Here is a 20,060-nt window from a genome sequence, read left to right as displayed (position 1 = left end):
AGTCTGTACTGCCGCCAATTAAAATTGTAGTCTAGATCTAGAACGTCAAAAAAAAAAAAAAAAAAGTTTAAAAATGACGCGTGCGTGGTGAAAAAGGAGGTTAGTAGCAGTGGTCCTCCAGTTTAATTTCCTTCTAGGAAATCTGACTGATTTTATTGTGTCCCTAAACCAGTTACACAAGAAAAGAAAAAAACAAAAAGATATTTGATACATAAAGGAGTGGCTAAAAAGTTTTTATTAACTATAACATTATTTAACATACAAACATCACCATGTAAATGTAGCAATAGTAGAATGTACAATGATACATGTTTTTGAAAGAAAAGGTAAAAGGTGACAGAGATTATTTATAGTCATATGAATAACTTCCCCCCAGCTCCAGTATTGCTTATTCCTGTTCAGATGACTTTGCAAAAGTGTGTCTTGTGCGTGCACCTGAGGCAGGTACTCTACCTTGACACAACCCAAATTCTGGGCTCCTCCCCCCTAATCCATTCTCACAATCGTAAAAAAACAAAAAAAAACTCATAACTCATAACACACAGTCACGTGCAGCCTCCGTGTCTTAAAACACGAGCACTATTGGTGGAAGGAGCGATCAAAAGCAAGATCACTCTAGGCAATCAGACATTACAAAATCGCTAAGTAAAAACACAGTAATGTTTTTCGCATTTACTGAAACATCTAAAATCAAAGAAAATAAAACAGTTCAAAGGAATTGACTTTTAAACTAAAAAATAAAGGCAAAGGTTTCACTTTTAAAGGTGTGATTGGAATGGGTAGACAAACGATAGCACAGATATAATAATAATAATAATAATAATAATAATACACGTATCACAATAATAGCCTCTATATAGAAAGTTTAGCCGGCTTTATAGATAAAGGTATTTCAAATACAACCTTAAAATAATACAGTATGTTTAAAATGGCTATGTGAAATAAATGGCCTACCAGGCAACAGCAAAGCTCATGGCTCAAAGTCAAGAAGAACAGACAGTTGTTGAAGTTGATGCCCTCAGGTTTGGCTTGAAATGTATGCGACATCGTAAAGAACAAAATATTAGGCTATCCAAAGCATTCAGAAAATTAGGAAAGGTTAATGTTTCATGCCTCGACATTTAGGTAGGCCCAGCCCACCTTTGAAACAAAAAAAGATTATTGGACTGTACTTTTTGTTGGGGAAAAAACAACAACAACATATGGAAGCTAGGATTCAAAGAAAATGTATATTGGCTTAATTTCAAAGCAGACTATTATTCACTGCGACCTGTCATCTCATGCCGGCTGGCCCTGTGCCTGTTCAAGGAAAGGTTGTGCATCTGTAGCTAAAAAAAAAACAGTAGCATATAATATCCTGCTGTTGCAATTGAGGTTTCAATTGAGGTTTCCTGTTATTTGTTGTCATAGCGACGAAAGCAGTCGTAATACGGAGATACAACGAGACCTGAAATGAACCGAGGACAACTCAAACTAAAGAAACTCCAATGCAAACACATTCCAGCGCACAGATGAAATGTTGACAGAATTATCAATTACCCGAACAGTCCGTTTCAAAGACCGGGAATCAGTTTCACCACCAGTGGGCTATCACGTTTCGTTGACAAAAATCATTTCGTTGCTCGAATAGTTTTTTCAAATGCTGATCTACTCCGGAAATGGGATTAAGCGTGTGTGACCTCTCCAGGCGTAAGTATAAAAAAACAAAACGCGAAAGCTTTCATGCATTTGAATTCCCTTCGCTTTCACATAATTCCACAAAGACGATTCGTTTTTTTTAGGGGTGTGGTTTACCTGCCTTCAGGTGAGCGTAAACCTGGGACGCAACGTCAATCAAACAGGTTCCCCAACCCGAGCTGTTCTTGCTTGCTGGCAAAGCATGACGACACCTGCTCTATTCTCCGTATCGCTTCACTGTAACTTTTAAAACCTTCCTTTTTTTTTTAAAGAAGCGCTTCATTATTTCTTTTATTTAACAAATAGATTAGATATTATCGATAGTGGAACCGTGAACGGCGCTCTAAAACACAGTCCGCGCGTTCAATGAAACCTTTACCGGAGCAATGGGGCGAACGTCCGAAGAAGACCGCTGAACCGTCCCTGGGTGAGATGAACGGCGGAGAACAGAAAGCGGCACCTAGAAACCACTCCGAAGAGAAAACAACCCCTGGAGAGAATGAGGTAAGTCAGGAGAACCAGACGGGAGACTCGCAATCAGACGATCTCCGAGTACAAACAACGTATGAACGTGTAATAATATAGGCTATTTGTGTTTTTTCATAGACCTGTTTTTTCAAACAATTTTAAGTCGATTTGTTTTAACAATAGGTAGCCTATATATAGTAGCCGAATGCAATTTGTCCACCTTCATTCCATCCATGCAGTCAAACATAGTGGAAACTTGCGCGCATTTCAGTTTCACATCACTGTACAACATTGGGAATCTGTTCGTTTGTCCTATTACCTTGAGGTATTTTTCTTTCCCATTTCAGCCTGTCACATTTTAATGTGCTAATAGTACACGCAAATCACTTTCCCGACACGAAGGGGCTGTGACTTTTAACAGATGGGCACGAGCGTTGGAAGGGGAAATAGGAACCGTCATACAATGGCGATGACGAAGAACAATGATATTAACGCGTCACTGTATTCAAAACATTCTATTGTTATACCCACATTGAAATAACAAGGTCTAAAATGTTTTTTTAAAACATACACTGAAGTCGTAGGTAGCAGGTTTACCTAGGGCTACACTCTCAGAAAAAAGGTATGAGAAAGTGCCTAAAAAGTACATTATATTTTTTACAACATATAATGTTTTGTACAGTTCATCTGAAATATTCCAAATTGTACCATTCGTTGTTATTAAGTTTACCTAATTAGGCCTCTATAGCCTACAGTAGGCTACTTTTGAGGGAAGACCTTTAGAACTAAATACAGTAGAGTTATGTGAATATCTAATTTAATCTGTCAACATAGGCTACTGTACATCAGATAATTTCTCCCCCCATAAGACTCAGTTCATTTGTTTCTTCCACAGTGGTCAACTTTATCACTTGTGAACAACGATCATTTGGGATGGGGCAAGATTACACTTAATTAGATTACATTAATAAGTACGTGCATAGATTGTGGTTTGTCGAGGCGTTACAACACCATTGTGCAGGCCAAAATAACCCCCCCCATCCCCACCCCACCCCCCCCAGTCCAAGCCGATTAGATTGTTCCTGATTGGTATGTCGTTATCCTTCCTGCATTGGCTGTGTGGCGGACACCATAATGTGGAAGCGCCAAAACGCAATATGTTTGTAACTTCCAGTTTATGACTTGCCGTAACTTTACTGACCGAGCCTGTGCTCACTGTGTGAACTCCACTTGATGTTCATGGCTATGGATGACTGATACTTTATTAGTATTGGACCTTATTTGACCAGTGTTCTGTAGTTCTTCTTCCAATGACCTTCGGTGTGCACTTACTGTGCGTGGCTTTGGATAAAAGTGTCTGCCAAATAAACAGTAATGCAATGTAATAATGATGATAATAATACATAAATAATATGACAAATAATAAAAAAAATTCTGTGTAGGGAAGAGAACCTTTGATGTGGGTTGAGGATGAATGGTCGAGCGGTACTGTCGAGTAATGACGAGCGGTCGCCACCTTTCCTTCTGAGGGGACGGATCCAAACACACCACGGACCGCTTCGGCCCGTTAAAGAACCGCTAAAGCTCTCTCGCGACGGAATGCTCTTGTGTTTTTAGTTTTTTTCGCTCACTATTTTCGTACACAGAGAATTAGTGTTTACAAAAAATTACATTAATACAATATAAGGCTTACAGCATACATACCATGACATTACGTTGCATTTATTTAGCAGACGCTTTTATCCAAAGCGACGTACAAAAGTGCATTTCATGGCCATTGGACAACTACAAAACACAGGTTCAACAAGGTACAGTGCTCATTTCGTCCAGCTATTTATAGCTAAGAACACAGTTCAGTTCACGCAGTGAATATTGTTCTGACCCAATTTATGCCAAGCCAAACCAGGGAGACTACATGTAGGCCTACTACAACTGTCAGGCTTGCAACTGTCACTTTTGAACTTTACCACCCCTGAACTAGTGTTTCAGACATTGATTGATCGGTTGTTGGCTGCATTGGCACACCCTTTGCTTGGCTCTGTTTGCTCTCCAGATGAAATGGTTTGGCTGCTGAGTGATTGGGCGGCGGGCGGGTGGTGGGGGGGGGGGGGGGGGGGGGGGGGGGGGGCGGAGCGATGGCGGGGGAGGGAGGGAGTGAATAGAGGAACTCAGACTTCATTCAAAAGGGCGTGTCCCTAACAATGTTTTTAGAAGCGTTCCCATTGACCTTAAGGCCCCCCCCCCCCCCCCCCCCAATTCTTAATAATGGTCACCAACCCCCCCCCCCCCCCCCAGCCCTTGCTGCTCAATTTCCTGTGTTTACAACTTCCTTTTTAAGGCCAAGAAAGACGGTCTGTCAGAGCAAGCACGGGGCTAAATTTACTTCCTCTTCTGCGTGCGAAAGAAGAACGTCAGTATTTCCTCCTCCTCGTTCAGAGGCTTAAGCCTCAGAAGTTTTTGGGCAGGGAGCGTTCACCGGCCGTCGCTGGTCGCCAGCAGGCTCTTTCGATAAGCTTTTCGGATCGGGGGGGGGAACACGCGTGTGCCGCGACGCTCCTAGGAAGGGGAACGGAGCTGGGGGTGTCCCGCTCGGCCGATGATGTCACCGCCCATCCTTGCGTGTTTCGGCTCCTTTCAGCCGCCGGTCCAGCTGAACGGGCGGACGCTGTCCCGCGACGTCGTCGACCCCGCCTCCCAGCCGCCTTTCGACTCCCGCCCCCCGTCCCCGACCTTCACCCCGAGCCCCCACCCGCCCCGGGAGCAATGGGGGGGCAAGTACGAGTTCCTGCTCTCCTGCATCGGGTACTGCGTCGGCCTGGGCAACGTGTGGAGGTTCCCTTACCTGTGCTACCGCAACGGAGGAGGTGAGTAGGCGGTCCGGCCCCGCTCTCGCTCAGCAGCACACCTGCCAATGATACACCTGGACATTCATCCACTGTGGAGCTGCTTTGTTTAAATGCCTGATGCTGGATTTGGGCAGCAGTGTAGCATAATGGTAAGGGAACTGGACTTGTAGCTTTAAGGTTGCAGGTTCAATTCCCAGGTAGGACACTGCTGTTGTACTTTGCTTGAATGGCTTCATATCCAGTGGATGCAATAAGCTGTGTAAATTGCTCTGCTAAATACCGGTGATGTAAATGTACTGTAATGAATAACTCTGGGTGTCAGACTCTACCCATGCTAGCTGTTGGTGTCCAACCACAGTGTCTGCTGTCTTTTTGGCACGTTTCTGCATTTGAGTGATTAACATAAGTCGTTAAAGAGTCCTCACACACACACACACACATCTTGTTTCAAAGACCGGCTGAGTAGTCTGTTCTCATTATTATTAAAAATGATATATAATATGCATGTGCAGAACGTAGGGTGAGGGCTTATGGGGGATGATCTGATGATGTCAGAGGTGGCCGTGCGCGCTGAGCTGATGCACAGAGAGACTCAGGGATGACAGCCTGATACCTGGAGGCTACAGACGTGACTTTGGTTGTGTAATCCTGCCAGGAGCGTGGAGGGAATTTGCACGATGCAAAGCGTCGTCAGGCGTTTGTGGGGTCGAGCTGAGAGAAGCGAACGCAGGGACGTCCGGCCAAGTCGGCGTTGCCGTGCGCGAGCCCGCCGTCGCTACGCGGCGACGCAGGAGACCAGACCTGGGTCAAATACGTACTGTATTTGTTTTGGATTCAAATATTTTTCTACGCTTTCCTGATCTTGTCTGGTGTATTGGAACCAATGAAATACTCTCAAAAAGTGCAAACCCCGCCTTCTGGTCATATTGGCCGGCTCAGGTACGCCAGGCAGGATCAACAGAGCACAGAAAAGTGTTTGAATCCAAAACAAACGCGTATTTGAAGCAGGTCTGCAGGAGACCAACTGCCACATTTCGTATTTTCAGACTGAATTAAACCGGGCTCGGTGTGAGGCTGCGGGTTTAAATCCCGGCTGTGCCTCGGGGCGGCCCGTCGCTGTTACCGCGGTGTTTGCCGTCAGCGGTGCTTAGCGGCGTAGCAACGGCGCGTTTGAAGGGAAGGAAACTCCACCCGGACGGCGCCCGAAAGGATGCCTTTGTCTCTGATGACGACCGTCGGTTGCCGTGGTGACGGCGGCCTTTTCTCAGGGTGTGACTCTTCCGGCGCTCGGCCTGCGACAGTGGCGGTGGCGTCTGACGGCGTCGCAAGCTCACACCGCGGAAGTAACCGCCTACTCCCGCCCCTATAAAACATATCCCCCCCCCCCCACCAACTGAAAAAACTTCACAGCCCCTGAAGGGATCATTTTCATACCTGTCACATTGGCTTCAATGCACCTCTGGCACTTTCTTTGTTCTGTGGAGAGCAGTGCATACCTACCTGAACAAGATCACACAAACACCGAATAATTCAACAATCATTACTGATGCTATTCTTTGGCAAATATTTTCTGCATGGAGACTTGGGAGGAATGCACACTAGAGTGAATGTTGGTAATGTGCATTAGAGTCAGTGTGCTGGTAATGTGCATTAGAGTCAGTGTTGGTAATGTGCATTAGGGTGAGTGTTGGTAATGTGCATTAGTGTCAGTGTTGGTAATGTGCATTAGGGTCAGTGTTGGTAATGTGCATTAGGGTCAGTGTAGGTAATGTGCATTAGGGTCAGTGTTGGTAATGTGCATTAGGGTCAGTGTGTTGGTAATGTGGATTAGGGTCAGTGTAGGTAATGTGCATTAGGGTCAGTGTTGGTAATGTGCATTAGGGTCAGTGTAGGTAATGTGCATTAGGGTCAGTGTAGGTAATGTGCATTAGGGTCAGGGTGTTGGTAATGTGCATTAGGGTCAGGGTGTTGGTAATGTGCATTAGTGTCAGTGTTGGTAATGTGCATTAGGGTCAGTGTAGGTAATGTGCATTAGGGTCAGTGTAGGTAATGTGCATTAGGGTCAGTGTGTTGGTAATGTGGATTAGGGTCAGTGTAGGTAATGTGCATTAGGGTTAGTCTATTGGTAATGTGGATTAGAGTTCAGGGTGTTGGTAATGTGAATTAGGGTGAGTGTATTGGTAATGTGGATTAGGGTGAGTGTGTTGGTAATGTGCATTAGGGTCAGTGTTGGTAATGTGCATTAGGGTCAGGGTGTTGGTAATGTGCATTAGGGTCAGTGTTGGTAATGTGCATTAGGGTCAGTGTAGGTAATGTGCATTAGGGTCAGTGTTGGTAATGTGCATTAGGGTCAGTGTTGGTAATGTGCATTAGGGTGAGTGTGTTGGTAATGTGGATTAGGGTCAGGGTGTTGGTAATGTGCATTAGGGTCAGGGTGTTGGTAATGTGCATTAGGGTCAGTGTAGGTAATGTGCATTAGGGTGAGTGTGTTGGTAATGTGGATTAGGGTCAGGGTGTTGGTAATGTGCATTAGGGTCAGGGTGCTGGTAATGTGCATTAGGGTCAGTGTGTTGGTAATGTGCATTAGGGTCAGGGTTGGTAATGTGCATTAGGGTCAGTGTGTTGGTAATGTGCATTAGGGTCAGTGTGTTGGTAATGTGCATTAGGGTCAGGGTGTTGGTAATGTGCATTAGGGTCAGTGTAGGTAATGTGCATTAGGGTCAGTGTGTTGGTAATGTGCATTAGGGTCAGTGTTGGTAATGTGGATTAGGGTCAGTGTGTTGGTAATGTGCATTAGGGTCAGTGTGTTGGTAATGTGCATTAGGGTCAGTGTTGGTAATGTGCATTAGGGTCAGTGTAGGTAATGTGCATTAGGGTCAGGGTGTTGGTAATGTGCATTAGGGTCAGTGTTGGTAATGTGCATTAGGGTCAGTGTTGGTAATGTGCATTAGGGTCAGTGTGTTAGTAATGTGCATTAGGGTCAGGGTGTTGGTAATGTGCATTATTAGGGTGTGATTTTGGCATGGTGTAGTCTATGTGGCTGCTGTCCATCTCTGTCGAGCGTAGCCTGTTCCTGCAGGGCGTGGCTGAAGTTCGCCTGTCCCAGCCCGTCTGTTCCGCAACACGACACCGCCCTTCTGGGCCTGCCCTGTTTCACCAGCACGAGCCCAAAGGCAGCTTTGACCCTACGAGCAGGAGGCACCCAGCGTGTTAGGAATTTCCTAGAATCCCTGCCTATGGGTTGCCATGGGTTCTGTTACCGTGGCACCAGATTAAATGTTTGTTCTGTGTGTGTGTGGGGGGGGGGGGGCACATCCAAGGGAGGATTTTGTGTGCGGGAACGTCGCGGGAACGCCGCCAGCGGAATTCACCGGAAAGCGTGTCCGCACAGGCCTTAATGCGGCTGGGTTAGCGTCTGTGGGAGAAACGGGGGGGGGGGGAGGGAGGGGGTTCTTTAGACTAACCAGATGTTCAGCTCTGTGATCGAAAGGTCCCTCTCCCGTCCGCTTCACTTTGACGCGTCTTCGGAAAAAATTCAGTGCGGACGTTCGGAAGCGTGACACCACACCGTAAGCTCCCGTAGTTACGAGACGGAGCGGGGAGGAGGAGGAGAGGAGGAGGAGAGGAGGAGGAGGAGCGCGGTTGAGTTGGGCGTCTGGTGTGCGTAGGGAATCTGCGGCTCCTCGTTCGCACGGTCGGACACACGCCGGCGCTCCGTTCCGGAATACAAAGCTTCCCCAGGATTCCGCCCGCGCCTGTAACCGGAGCCTGGAGCGCTGTCAACATTCCTGGTTGGAATTTGAACTTCACAGTGCCGGCACCAGGACAAAAGGAGGGCCGCTTCCTGGTGGGGGAAAAAAAGCCAGCCAGCCAGTTTTTTAGCAAACATCACTTATATTGATTGTTTTTAGTCATCTTCCTGTTTTGAACTTGTTGGGGTTTTTAGTGTGCTGTCGATCACCTTAGGTGAGAGAAAAGCACTGGTGTTTTTTGGTTGTTATGGAACGTGTTGAAACTGTTTGTGGTTTCGCAGACTGATAAGGACCGAGCAGCTGCTGTAATGCATACAGTCTGGGGAGAGTTCCCCTGGCACATAGCATCTGAAACCCAGTGCAGATTTTTTTAAAAACGTCATTAGCCAGCAAAATGGTTGCAAAACATTTTCAGAAAACAAACGCTGACAGTCATTTAATTTCCAGACCGCCTTGTTGATGTGCACTATGAGGTTTTCACACAGGAGATTTCTAACAATTTAAAAAAATGAACTCCACAGTGTCAACTCTTCACCTCAGAGCTGGGCTGCAGGTGCCGTTTGACCCCTGCTTTCTTCTGTTCTTCCTCGACAGGAGTCTTCCTCATCCCGTACTTCATCATGCTCTTCTTCACGGGCGTGCCCCTCTTCCTCATGGAGCTGAGCCTGGGGCAGTACGGGGCCGCGGGGCCCATCACCGTCTGGAAGTGTTGCCCTCTGCTCAAAGGTGACCCCTGACCCCTGACCCCTGACCCCTGACAATCCACCCAAAATATCCACCCATAAATATGACTCTTAAAATCCCAAGGATCCCCTAATGCTTGCACTATACAGGACAGGAGGACTAACAGATGTGCAGGGGTTATTATTATTATTATTGTTATTATTTTATTTATGCGGGGTAGGTTGACTGAGCACGCATGCATTTGTACAGCAATGTCATGCTAATTACCCCATGCAAGTTAACCTGCATGTCATTGGATTGTGGAGAAGAGGAGAGGTAACAGATGTACTGGGGTGGAGCAGTGTGGAGCAATCTATCATTAATGGATTTGCAGGAGAGGAGTAGTGCAGGATTAACAGGTGAACAGAAGAGAATTATACACACACACACACACACACACACACACACGTGCACACATGCGCGCACCTATTGTACTGAACCTGCAACCCCAAAAGAGTCTGGACCTACAACCTCCTGGGTTCCCAGCCCAGTACCCTAACTTGCTGTGCTGCACTGCCCCCCTCTCCCCCCCAAATGCAGCTGACCTTTGCCCCCTCCCCCCTCTCAGGTATAGGGATCGGGATGCTGTGTGTCTCCACCCTGGTCTGCCTCTACTACAACATCATCATCGCCTGGACCTTCTACTACCTGGGCAGTTCCTTCCAGAGCCCCCTGCCTTGGTCCTGTGAGGCCGAGGCCAACTTCAAGCTCTGTGGGGTACGACACCGCCCCCCCCAAACCTAACCCCACCCCCCCAAACCTAACCCTGACCCAAACCCTAATGGCACCACTCCTCCAAACCACAAACCCCCCTCAGATATGTATTTGGAACACCTTAATCCAACTGGTTCCCTAACTTTTTTTGATCATGCCCCCCCCTCTCTCTCTTGCTCCCCCTCTCTCTTGCTCCCTCTCTCTCTCTCAGCAAAACAACACAGTAAACGGGTCTAGCCACAGGACTCTGAGCCCCACAGAGGTGTTCTGGAAGTAAGCGCTTCTCTCGCCTACGTGCTCCTACAGTCCTTCTACATAAAGAATTATGTCAGTTCTGTTAGACGTGTGTGTCCCCATACTGCCTGTGGGGGCCCCGTGCTTGAGAGACATAACTGGGGAGTTGCATTAATGGCTGTGTGTGTGTATGCATGTGTGTGTGTATGTACGTGTCTGTGTGTGTGTGTGTGTATGTACGTGTCTGTGTGTGTGTATATGTACGTGTGTGTGTCTGTGTGTGTGTGTGTATGTACGTGTCTGTGTGTGTGTATATGTACGTGTGTGTGTGTCTCTGTGTGTGTGTGTATCCCAGCGAGCGTGTCCTGGGCGTGGTGAACAGTGAGGGCCTGCACGACCCGGGCCCCGTGCGGTGGCCCCTGGCTATCTGCCTGCTGGCCGCCTGGATCATCATCTTCCTCTGCATGCTGAAGGGCATCCGCAGCTCCGGCAAGGTGAGAGAGCAGCGACCCCCCCCCCCCCCCACATCGCCCCCTCGCATTGCACTGCTGCATCAGCGTGCACACGTGGTGTGTTTATATGGGAGCATGGGAACAGCACAGGTGGTGCGTTACACTCATTAACGCTGTGTAGCACTAACACTGCGTGCCTTGACGCTAAAGCACGCCCATTTTCTGTGAACCCCGTCCAAGCTACTGCAGAAGGATGTACTCCATTAACGATGAACTCCCTTTCACACTCTTTTCTGGAGGTATTACGCTGTTATTTTTTTATTATATAACGCGCAAGCTTCGGTTAGCGGCGGCTGTGAGCTTCTCGCCGGCTTTCTGTGGGAAGGGGACAGATGGTCCGCCGGCCCTGGTGCTGGCGCTTTCATATCCGCTTCCAGAAACAGAATATTCTGGAAACATATCGAAATAAAATATGTTATCAATGTCAGAAGAGACACTGATACACGTGGGCATATTTATGGTGCACTGGAGATTGTTCTGTGCCTGTGAAGGATGGGTTTGTTAGTGTTCACTCTGATGAGCGCGGAGACTGAGGCTGTGAGATCTATTCGATGTGTTTCTGACACGTTGTGGTGTCATTCCTCCTCCTTACCACCAGGTGGTGTACGTCACAGCCACGTTCCCCTATTTCGTGCTGGTGGTGCTGATCATCCGAGGGGCCACGCTGGAGGGGTCCCTGCAGGGCGTGGCCTTCTACCTCACCCCTGACTGGAAACGCCTGGCCAGTGCACAGGTACCGTACGCCCCCCTTAGTGGGGGTACCCAATCCTGATCCTACATAGCACAGGAAGGCACTTTGATTGGTTCAAATCAGCCAGATTTTCAGCTTCTGAGATGATGTCATAAAGGCTTCCTTGCCCCACCAATAGAATGAAGCAGTGTTTGACCTCTGACCCCCTCCTTCCGTGGCAGGTGTGGAACGATGCTGCCTCACAGATATTCTACTCTTTGGGAATCGGAGTTGGGGGCCTGCTCTCCATGGCTTCCTACAACAAGTTTGACAACAACGTCATCAGGTCTGCCCCAGCCTCTATCCCGACAGCAGTACTAAAAATGCCCTTTAAATACTGGCTGTAATAATAATGGAGTGCAATTATATAGCGCCTTTCAAGATCTGAAGGCGTTTAGTGGTGACAATTCTGTTCAAAGGCGCTCGCTGCGTGTTGGCTGCCGCTTGACGAGGGCTCTGTTTCAGGGACACGATCGTCATCACCGTCGGCAACTGCTGCACCAGTTTCTTCGCCGGCTTTGCCATATTCTCCGTCCTGGGTCACATGGCCTGGAGGAAGAACGTGCCGGTGGGGGAGGTGGCCGACACAGGTAGCGCTTCATCGATAATTAATCGCATTTCCCTTGCAGTTGTGCTTCCTGCGGTAGACAGGAAGAAATGACTGGTTCTATTACGGGGATCTCAAACTCCAGTCCGGGAGGGCCTACTGTGGCTGCAGGTTCAACTCCAGTCCTGGAGGGCTGCAGTGCCTGCAGGTTTAACTCCAGTCCTGGAGGGCCTACTGTGGCTGCAGGTTCAGCTCCAGTCCTGGAGGGCCACTGTGGCTGCAGGTTCAGCTCCAGTCCTGGAGGGCCTACTGTGGCTGCAGGTTCAACTCCAGTCCTGGAGGGCTGCAGTGCCTACAGGTTTAACTCCAGCCCGGGGGGGCCACTGTGGCTGCAGGTTCAGCTCCAGTCCTGGAGGGCCGCAGTGGCTGCAGGTTTAACTCCAGTCCTGGAGGGCCACTGTGGCTGCAGGTTCAGCTCCAGTCCTGGAGGGCCACTGTGGCTGCAGGTTCAGCTCCAGTCCTGGAGGGCCACTGTGGCTGCAGGTTCAGCTCCAGCCCGGGGGGGCCACTGTGGCTGCAGGTTTAACTCCAGCCCCGGGGGGCCACTGTGGCTGCAGGTTCAGCTCCAGCCCCGGGGGGCCACTGTGGCTGCAGTTTTTCAGTTTCAGCGCTTAACAGCTAAATTTAAGTCCCTGATTGGCTAAAGAGACCGCGCACCCTGCTTCTCAGGCCTAAACTGGCTCCTGATTGAAAGGAAAACCATAAAAACCTGGACAAAGTGCTGCCCTCCTGGCATGGAGTGTGAAATCCCTAAGAGAGGGAGCGTGATGGCTACCAGATTAGCCTGAGGCCATGCTGAACACAGACGCACGGCGGGCTGGAGAGTGCTTGTTCCCCCGTGGGCTTGTTTACTGTGAACACAGAGCTCTGTGTTTAAAGCATGTTATTTGTTTGTGCGCTCCCCCCACCCCCACCCCCACCCCCCCTCCCCTCACAGGTCCAGGCCTGGCGTTCGTGGCTTATCCTGAGGCCCTTGCCCTCCTGCCGGGCTCTGTGTTCTGGTCCATCCTCTTCTTCCTCATGATGTTCATGCTGGGCGTGGACACGCTGGTAAATCACGAGCTCGTCGCCTCTCCTTCCCTGAGTCTCCCGTCTCCCCAACCCGCAGCTCAAATTCATATTCAAAACTCTTCAATTCAAATTTTAAACCGTCTCTGCTCCCCCTCTCTCTTCCCCCTCCCTCTCCACCTCCCTCCCTCTCTCCCCCCCCTCCTCCCTGTAGTTTGGTAACATGGAGGGCATCACCACGGCGGTGCTGGATGAGTTTCCCCAGCTCAGGAGGAACATGAAGGCCAAGTCCCTCTTCCTCGGAGCGCTCTGCTTCGGCTTCTACCTGATGGGCCTGCTGCTCATCACCGACGTGAGTGTGTGCGTGCGTGTGTGTGTGTGTGAGTGAGTGTGTGTGTGTGTGAGACAGGGCTGTGTAGACACGTGTGTGTGTGTGTGTACATGTTAGAGTTTATGTTTCTGTACGCATGTGTGTTTGTCTGAGGTAAAGTCCTGCTTCAAATGGTGAGGTGTGAGGAATTGAGGAAAAAATGCTTTTTCTCCTAAAACTGATCTAGGATCAGTTTCCCCTGTCTGTAACCCAGCCTTACCCGTTATGAGCCGAAAGGCAAACTGACCTCAGATCAGCACTGTCCCACTGGGACACTTTAGACATTTATACCCAGCTCCTGCTTGAATGGACAAACCTCTCCCCTCCCCTCTCCACTGTTCTGCAGTAGTGCCTGAGGACACACACTGAGGTTAGGGAAAGGGTTTCTGACCCCCTCACCCCCTCACCCCCCCCACCCCCCCCCCCACCCCCCCGATGGCTGCGATCGGGTTCGTGGTAACCGCAGCAGGGGCACAGAGCTCTGCCCAGGAGGCTCATGGGATTAGTTGTCCAGGTGCATTGTGCTCTGAGGAGTTCTGTTACAAACAACACCCCTTAGCTCTTAAAGGATAACACTGATCATTTTCACCTTTTCCAGTATCGTCAACATATCCTGTGAAAAGACAAAAAACCGAAAATGTTTCTGTCCAGCTCTCAGTACTTTTTGGCGTTTTCCTGCCCCATTTAGGATTCAGTCAGGAGAGCCGTTCATGTTAGCAGATCACAAGTCATTAAATACAGCTCAGAAAGACATGTTTTAATTTTCAAAGCATTCAACCCATTATCACGAAAAACATGGCCTGTGTAGATTTTACCAAATTTCCTTTTTAATAAATTTACTTTAGTCTGTTCTGATGGCGTGATGTCTCTTGTCTGTGCTGATAGTGTACAGTAATGTCTGTACTGACAGCGTATAGTAATGTTTGTACTGAGAGCCTAATGTCTCTTGTCTGTGCTGATGGTGTGATGTCTCTTGTCTGTGCTGATGGCGTGATGTCTGTCTGTGCTGATGGCGTGATGTCTGTCTGTGCTGATGGCGTGATGTCTGTCTGTGCTGATGGCGTGATGTCTCTTGTCTGTGCTGATGGCGTGATGTCTGTCTGTGCTGATGGCGTGATGTCTGTCTGTGCTGATGGCGTGATGTCTCTTGTCTGTGCTGATGGCGTGATGTCTGTCTGTGCTGATGGTGTGATGTCTGTCTGTGCTGATGGCGTGGTGTCTGTCTGTGCTGATGGCGTGATGTCTCTTGTCTGTGCTGATGGCGTGATGTCTGTCTGTGCTGATCTGACTCTGCCATGCCACTCCTCAGGGAGGAATCTACTGGTTCACCCTGATCGACTCGTTCAGCACCAGCTTTGGCCTCATCATCATCACGCTCTTCATGTGCCTGGGGATCTCCTTCTTCTACGGTGAGTTCGGCCTGGCCTGGCCTGGCTCGGCCTGGCCTGGCCTGGCTCGGCCTGGCTCGACACAGCTCGGTCCAGCTTGCATCTCCCCCCTCAATTTCAAAGATAATCTGCGCAGTATTAAATTTATCATTCAGTGACATAAATATTGTATTTATTATTAATCCATGCCTGTATTGTTTGTTATTAGATTGAACGACTCACTCATGTATACACTTGCATGACTCTATCTAGCTTCTGAACCTGTGACCTTTAACCCAAGGATGGTCCGTTCTCACACAATGCAATACTGAAGAAAAGGAAGTTGTTTTTATTTGTGTGTGTGTGTGTGTGTGCGTGCATGCCTGTCTGATTGTCTGTGTCTGTCTGTCCATCTGTCTGTAGGTATAAACCAATTCTGTCAAGACATCATTGACATGATCTGCCGTTGTCCACCCTGGTGTACCAAAGTCCTGCTCTACTTCAAAGCATGCTGGGTATTCTGCACCCCCTGCCTCTTATTGGTGAGTTCAGACGATGATGAATCGTGGGATCCTGTTTACTACATACGGTGTGACTTCCTCGTTTGTTTCAGGCTGAACAGGGTTAAGGCAGCCTGTGAAATGCCCGTGCGTTGGCGACAAACAGGAACTAAGCAGCATTCTTTATTTGCACGCACAGGTTACTTCCTTGTTTTTCACAAGGATGCGTACACATCATCGTCTATATTGAGCCTATTCTAATTCAATCTGGTTTGTCTGGTGAGTTTTGATTATCAAAACCAAGAATTTTTACATTCTGTGGCAGTGCAGTTTTCAATGTTTGGTATAGATTTTTGTGGTCTTATGACAATAGAGAGTCTTGAGTAGTCGCAGCTTTCATGACCTCTGACCTGGAAGCTAAATAAATGACAGCGCCCCGGGCAGGACTGGAACCCGCAACCTCTCGAGTTGTTAACCCAGTTTAACCGTTTGACTGTTTGACCGGTTTGGTTTCAGTTCATCCTGACGTACATCTTCATTGAGATGTACAACACCTCGCTGCATTATGGGTCGTACGTCTTCCCGCGCTGGGGCAAAGCGCTGGGCGTGTGCATGGGCGCCACCTGCTGTCTGCAGATCCCCATCTGGGCCATCGTCGCCATCGCCAAGGAGTCGGGCACGCTCAGAGACGTGAGTAAAGTCATGCCCCCCCCCACCCCCACAAAACCACTCTGCACCTCCTCTTTACTGCCCTCTACGGGGCAAACGGTATCAGGCGGCTTCCGAAGGAGGTCAGAGGTCACGGGGAAGGAGCTGTATTGCTTTGGAAAGCTGAAACATCGTAGAGCAAAATTAATACATTTTCTAATGCCGTCCCATTTACCGCTGGTTTGACTTAAACTAAGGTTTAATCCAGGAAGTTGTAGCTGCTAGCTGGAAGAGAATCGGCATCTCACGCTCAGTCTTCTCTTTCCACAGCGTTTCAGAAAGGCCATTCGACCTTTGAACTCCTGGCGAGTCAACAACCTGAACAGTCAGGCTGGCGGCGCTGAGCGGGTGGAGCCGGAGAGGGTGGAGGCGCCCTTCACCGTCAACCTCACGGACATGGACTTCACCTCCATGTCGTGGGAGAGCTCAAGCCAGGCGTGAGCCCCACTGGAACACTGCCCCCAGTGGCGGGAGGTCAGACGTGCAGGGGGCGGGGGGAAAAAAATGGAACCTGGAGTGTACGAACGGCCGAGTTCCTACCTCACAATCTCGTCCATTTCTTGAAGACTCTTCCGTAATGCTGAAGATATTATGCATTTTAATCATGTCGTCTTTACGGTGGATTCCCACGGTGACCAGGTTCTGGTTCATCTGGGGGATCTCCTGTCCATTTAAGTGTTTAAACGTCTGGCTGGTTACAGGCAGCTTACGATTTCAGCCGGCCTAAAAAGTACTCTTGTGGTTTCAACAACATGTGGTCTCATTGGCCGGACTATGGTACCGGCTCCAGCAAACGTCCAATAGGAATAGGAAACAAAAGTCCAACAGGAAAGGAAACATCCAATAGGAAGGAAGGACCCGTGAGGCCCCTCCCTCAGATGACCAGTGGGTGGAGATGGAGGTTGTGTGTGAGCATTGGGGATTCTTCTCTGAACCCTGACCTTTTTAATCTCTTGCAACCTGTTTACTTACCTGAGACCTGTTCATTTACCTGGGACCTGCAAACTTACCTGCGACCTGTTTACTTACCTGAGACCTGCTCACTTACCTGGGACCTGCTTACTCACCTGCGACCTGTTTACTCACCTCCAACCTGTTTACTTACCTGGGACCTGTTTACTCACCTCCAAACTGTTTACTTACCTGAAACCTGCTTACTTACCTGGGACCTGCTTACTCACCTCCAACCTGTTTACTTACCTGGGACCTGTTTACTCACCTCCAAACTGTTTACTTACCTGGGACCTGCTTACTCACCTCCAACCTGCTTACTTACCTGTGACCTGTTTACTCACCCACAACCTGTCTGCCGTCATGCCAACAGGTAAGGTCCCACACAGTCTAGGTCCAGCCATGTTACCTTCCTCACACGGGTGAAATCGTCCCTTCTGACCTCACAGGCGTGTGTCAATCACATGGAACACGCTATAAAATGGAGTAGAAGACCTGCTCCTCTGCTCCACAACTGAAAAAGCTCTAATAACACAGAGCGAAACTGTGTGGCTGGAAATGACCGCCATTTTAATGTGTGGGAAGACAACGATCTGGGTCCCATTCAGTCACAGTTTATTCTTTACATTTGAACCATTTTAAAAGTGCTCTTATCCACAAACTATACTTCCATTTTTATGGAAAGCATTGGTTTCTTTTCTGGACTGGTTTGTGAGTCAGTGGTGTTGCTACTAAACTCTTTCAATGACTAGCAGCTGAATTGCTTCCTTAATTCTGATTGGCCGCACAATCCCTTGCATTCTCTGCTCACTACTGCGAATGAGAACTGGGTTCTCTTGTGACCTACCTGGCTAATTAGAGGTAAATTGATATCAGATATTCTGAATTGAGGGCTGTTTAGCTGCAGTGAAGCATAGCTGCCTATAGGGGGCGAGAGGGAGTGCACAGGTGGGATGGAGCAAGTTTTAAAAGGAATAGGAAGAGGAAGATATTTTAAATTCACAAATAGACACAAGGCACAGGCACATTCCTGGTGCTAGAGATCTTGGTTTGAGAAGGAGGTTCCCAAACCGTCCACACCTCCCCCCAGTCCCTAACACCGTCCCTAACACCAAAGCCTTCTCATGACTGACTGTTACGCCCGGTTGTTATTTTCACAGTGAAATGACACTCATTCAGCAGGATTATGGACTTCTGCAGGGTTCCTGTGGCAAACTCAAACTTAAGCTGAGACTCTTGCCCTGGAAAAACACACAGGTTGTATATATTGTAGGGTAGGAATCTAACATTGCCTTAGTAGCAACACTGAGTTATATATATTCTAGCTCGTGTTCCAAAGCTGCTTACTTTTTCAATGTCATAAATTTGGCATTTTGAATACTGATAGAGTAAAAAAAGATTTTGAAACAATTCAAAATATTAATGAGGGGTAATACCACATGCTGGTTTTTACCGTGTGAAGCTGTGTATGAAGGGTGTTTGTATGCTGAGTGTCCCCTAAAAAAACCTAAATAAGACAGTCAAATTAACCCTGTGGGTATCGCCTGTGCAGCATTAGAGTGTGTGTGTGTGTGAGACTGTGTGTGTGCGTGAGACTGTGTGTGTGTGTGTGTGTGCGTGAGACTGTGTGTGTGTGTGTGTGTACACTTATACTTTGTTTGGCACAAAGGGGGAAATTTACCATGTAATTATGCTATCGTAAAGGAAGTGTGCAAACCTTTATGTAAAATATCCTCTGTCTGCTGTTTCATTTCTGTAAGCATAACTTTCATTTTTTTAAAATATAAACTTGTGTAACAAATCTAAATGATATATTTTGATAGCAATAATTGCATGGCATGTCCTACAAATGATTGATAATTTATGTAATTTTATAATTTGTATGTTTAATTTATAATGCGTATAATGTATCAAGTGCCCAGCTTCCAGGAAATGGTACGGGGAACGTAATATGCAGGTCTTATTTGTCTCGAGCATTCAAGTTTCTTTTTACTTTGTTTCTGGAGAATATAGAGCTGTCTTTTTTCTTATTTGCTCGGAAATCCACGAGTACTCTCTGCGGTAGGGGATAGGGTTCCGGTGAGAAGTGGGGGGGAGGGGCGGTGGGCCGCTGTCAGAAATCACACATTTTATTTTTATATTCATTCTATGAACTGGGAATATCTCCAAATGCAGACGTGCTTTTGCGTCGTCTTCAGCCTGACCTGATGTCACAGTAAGTGTGACATTAATGGGTGTGGCCCTCTTTGCTTGTGTGTCTGGCTGCAGTGAGCTGGGTTTCTGTGCGTTTCGCCACTTCAGTGATACATTTGACCCTTCAGGGCGTGAGGTCACAAATATGCGATCAGAATGTTCTTGGATGAACATTCTAATGCTGATGTCACAATCACTACTGGCAACTGAATGTAACCGTGTTCTAGAACACTGACTAAGAATTTTAATATAAAAAATAAAAAAAAATAAAAAAACATTCCAAAGAAGCTACTCATCAAAGCCTCTTATTGGCTAACGAGTTCGCACACCTTGTTTTTTTTTGAGCCCTTAACTGGCTGCTGATTGGAAGTCAACCATGAAAACCCGCAGACACTGCAGCTCTCCAGGACTAGCCTGACATCCATTATCTTGGAAATGTTATGTAAATGTACGCAATAAAAAACACTGTACTGTACGGACTACTGTCTTTCTGATACTATGGAATTAAGAGAAGAACTTACCGCTTCTCTCAAATGTGAAGATTCTTCTTCCTCTGAATGAATCTGCACCTGTTTCAGATCACACGCACAACTGAGGAAACAGACCTGGGTTGAAAACACACGTGAAGTATTTCCAAGAAATTCCTACACATTTTCTTTTAAGGGTGTATTTGGAAATGCATCCAGGCACACATTACACT

At 47.9% G+C, this 20,060-nt stretch overlaps 1 protein-coding gene across 2 annotated transcripts; it reads left to right on the top strand.

Moving 5' to 3' along the window:
* The first annotated feature begins 1,362 nt into the window (after window positions 1–1,362).
* On the top strand, window positions 1,363–19,837 carry slc6a7 (solute carrier family 6 member 7). 2 transcript variants are annotated; one of them, XM_035434100.1, is made up of 15 exons: window positions 1,363–2,181; window positions 4,784–5,009; window positions 9,338–9,469; window positions 10,035–10,183; window positions 10,395–10,453; window positions 10,770–10,908; window positions 11,525–11,659; window positions 11,839–11,942; window positions 12,122–12,246; window positions 13,201–13,313; window positions 13,486–13,623; window positions 14,951–15,050; window positions 15,432–15,550; window positions 16,025–16,198; window positions 16,487–19,837. In XM_035434100.1, exons 1-15 carry the CDS (start codon window positions 2,044–2,046, stop codon window positions 16,655–16,657), a joined length of 2,022 nt encoding a protein of 673 aa, XP_035289991.1. In that variant the 5' UTR covers window positions 1,363–2,043; the 3' UTR covers window positions 16,658–19,837. The 2 variants fall into 2 exon arrangements, with proteins under 2 accessions (XP_035289991.1, XP_035289990.1); XM_035434099.1 differs by having other exon boundaries at window positions 10,392–10,453.
* The last annotated feature ends 223 nt before the right edge of the window (window positions 19,838–20,060 follow it).

This window comes from Anguilla anguilla, chromosome 9 (genome assembly GCF_013347855.1).
Source record: "Anguilla anguilla isolate fAngAng1 chromosome 9, fAngAng1.pri, whole genome shotgun sequence".
Taxonomy (NCBI): domain Eukaryota; kingdom Metazoa; phylum Chordata; class Actinopteri; order Anguilliformes; family Anguillidae; genus Anguilla; species Anguilla anguilla.
Note: the sequence above shows the minus strand (reverse complement) of the source record. Positions and strands in the feature narration are given on the sequence as shown.

Bases quoted from the DNA above. Each gene is read 5' to 3' on its own strand.
- slc6a7 (XM_035434099.1), top strand. From the start codon at position 2,044: ATGAAACCTTTACCGGAGCAATGGGGCGAACGTCCGAAGAAGACCGCT. The intron at 12,247-13,200 runs GTAGCGCTTCAT...CTCCCCTCACAG, and splicing joins GGGGGAGGTGGCCGACACAG to GTCCAGGCCTGGCGTTCGTG. The intron at 15,051-15,431 runs GTGAGTTCGGCC...ATCTGTCTGTAG, and splicing joins GGGGATCTCCTTCTTCTACG to GTATAAACCAATTCTGTCAA.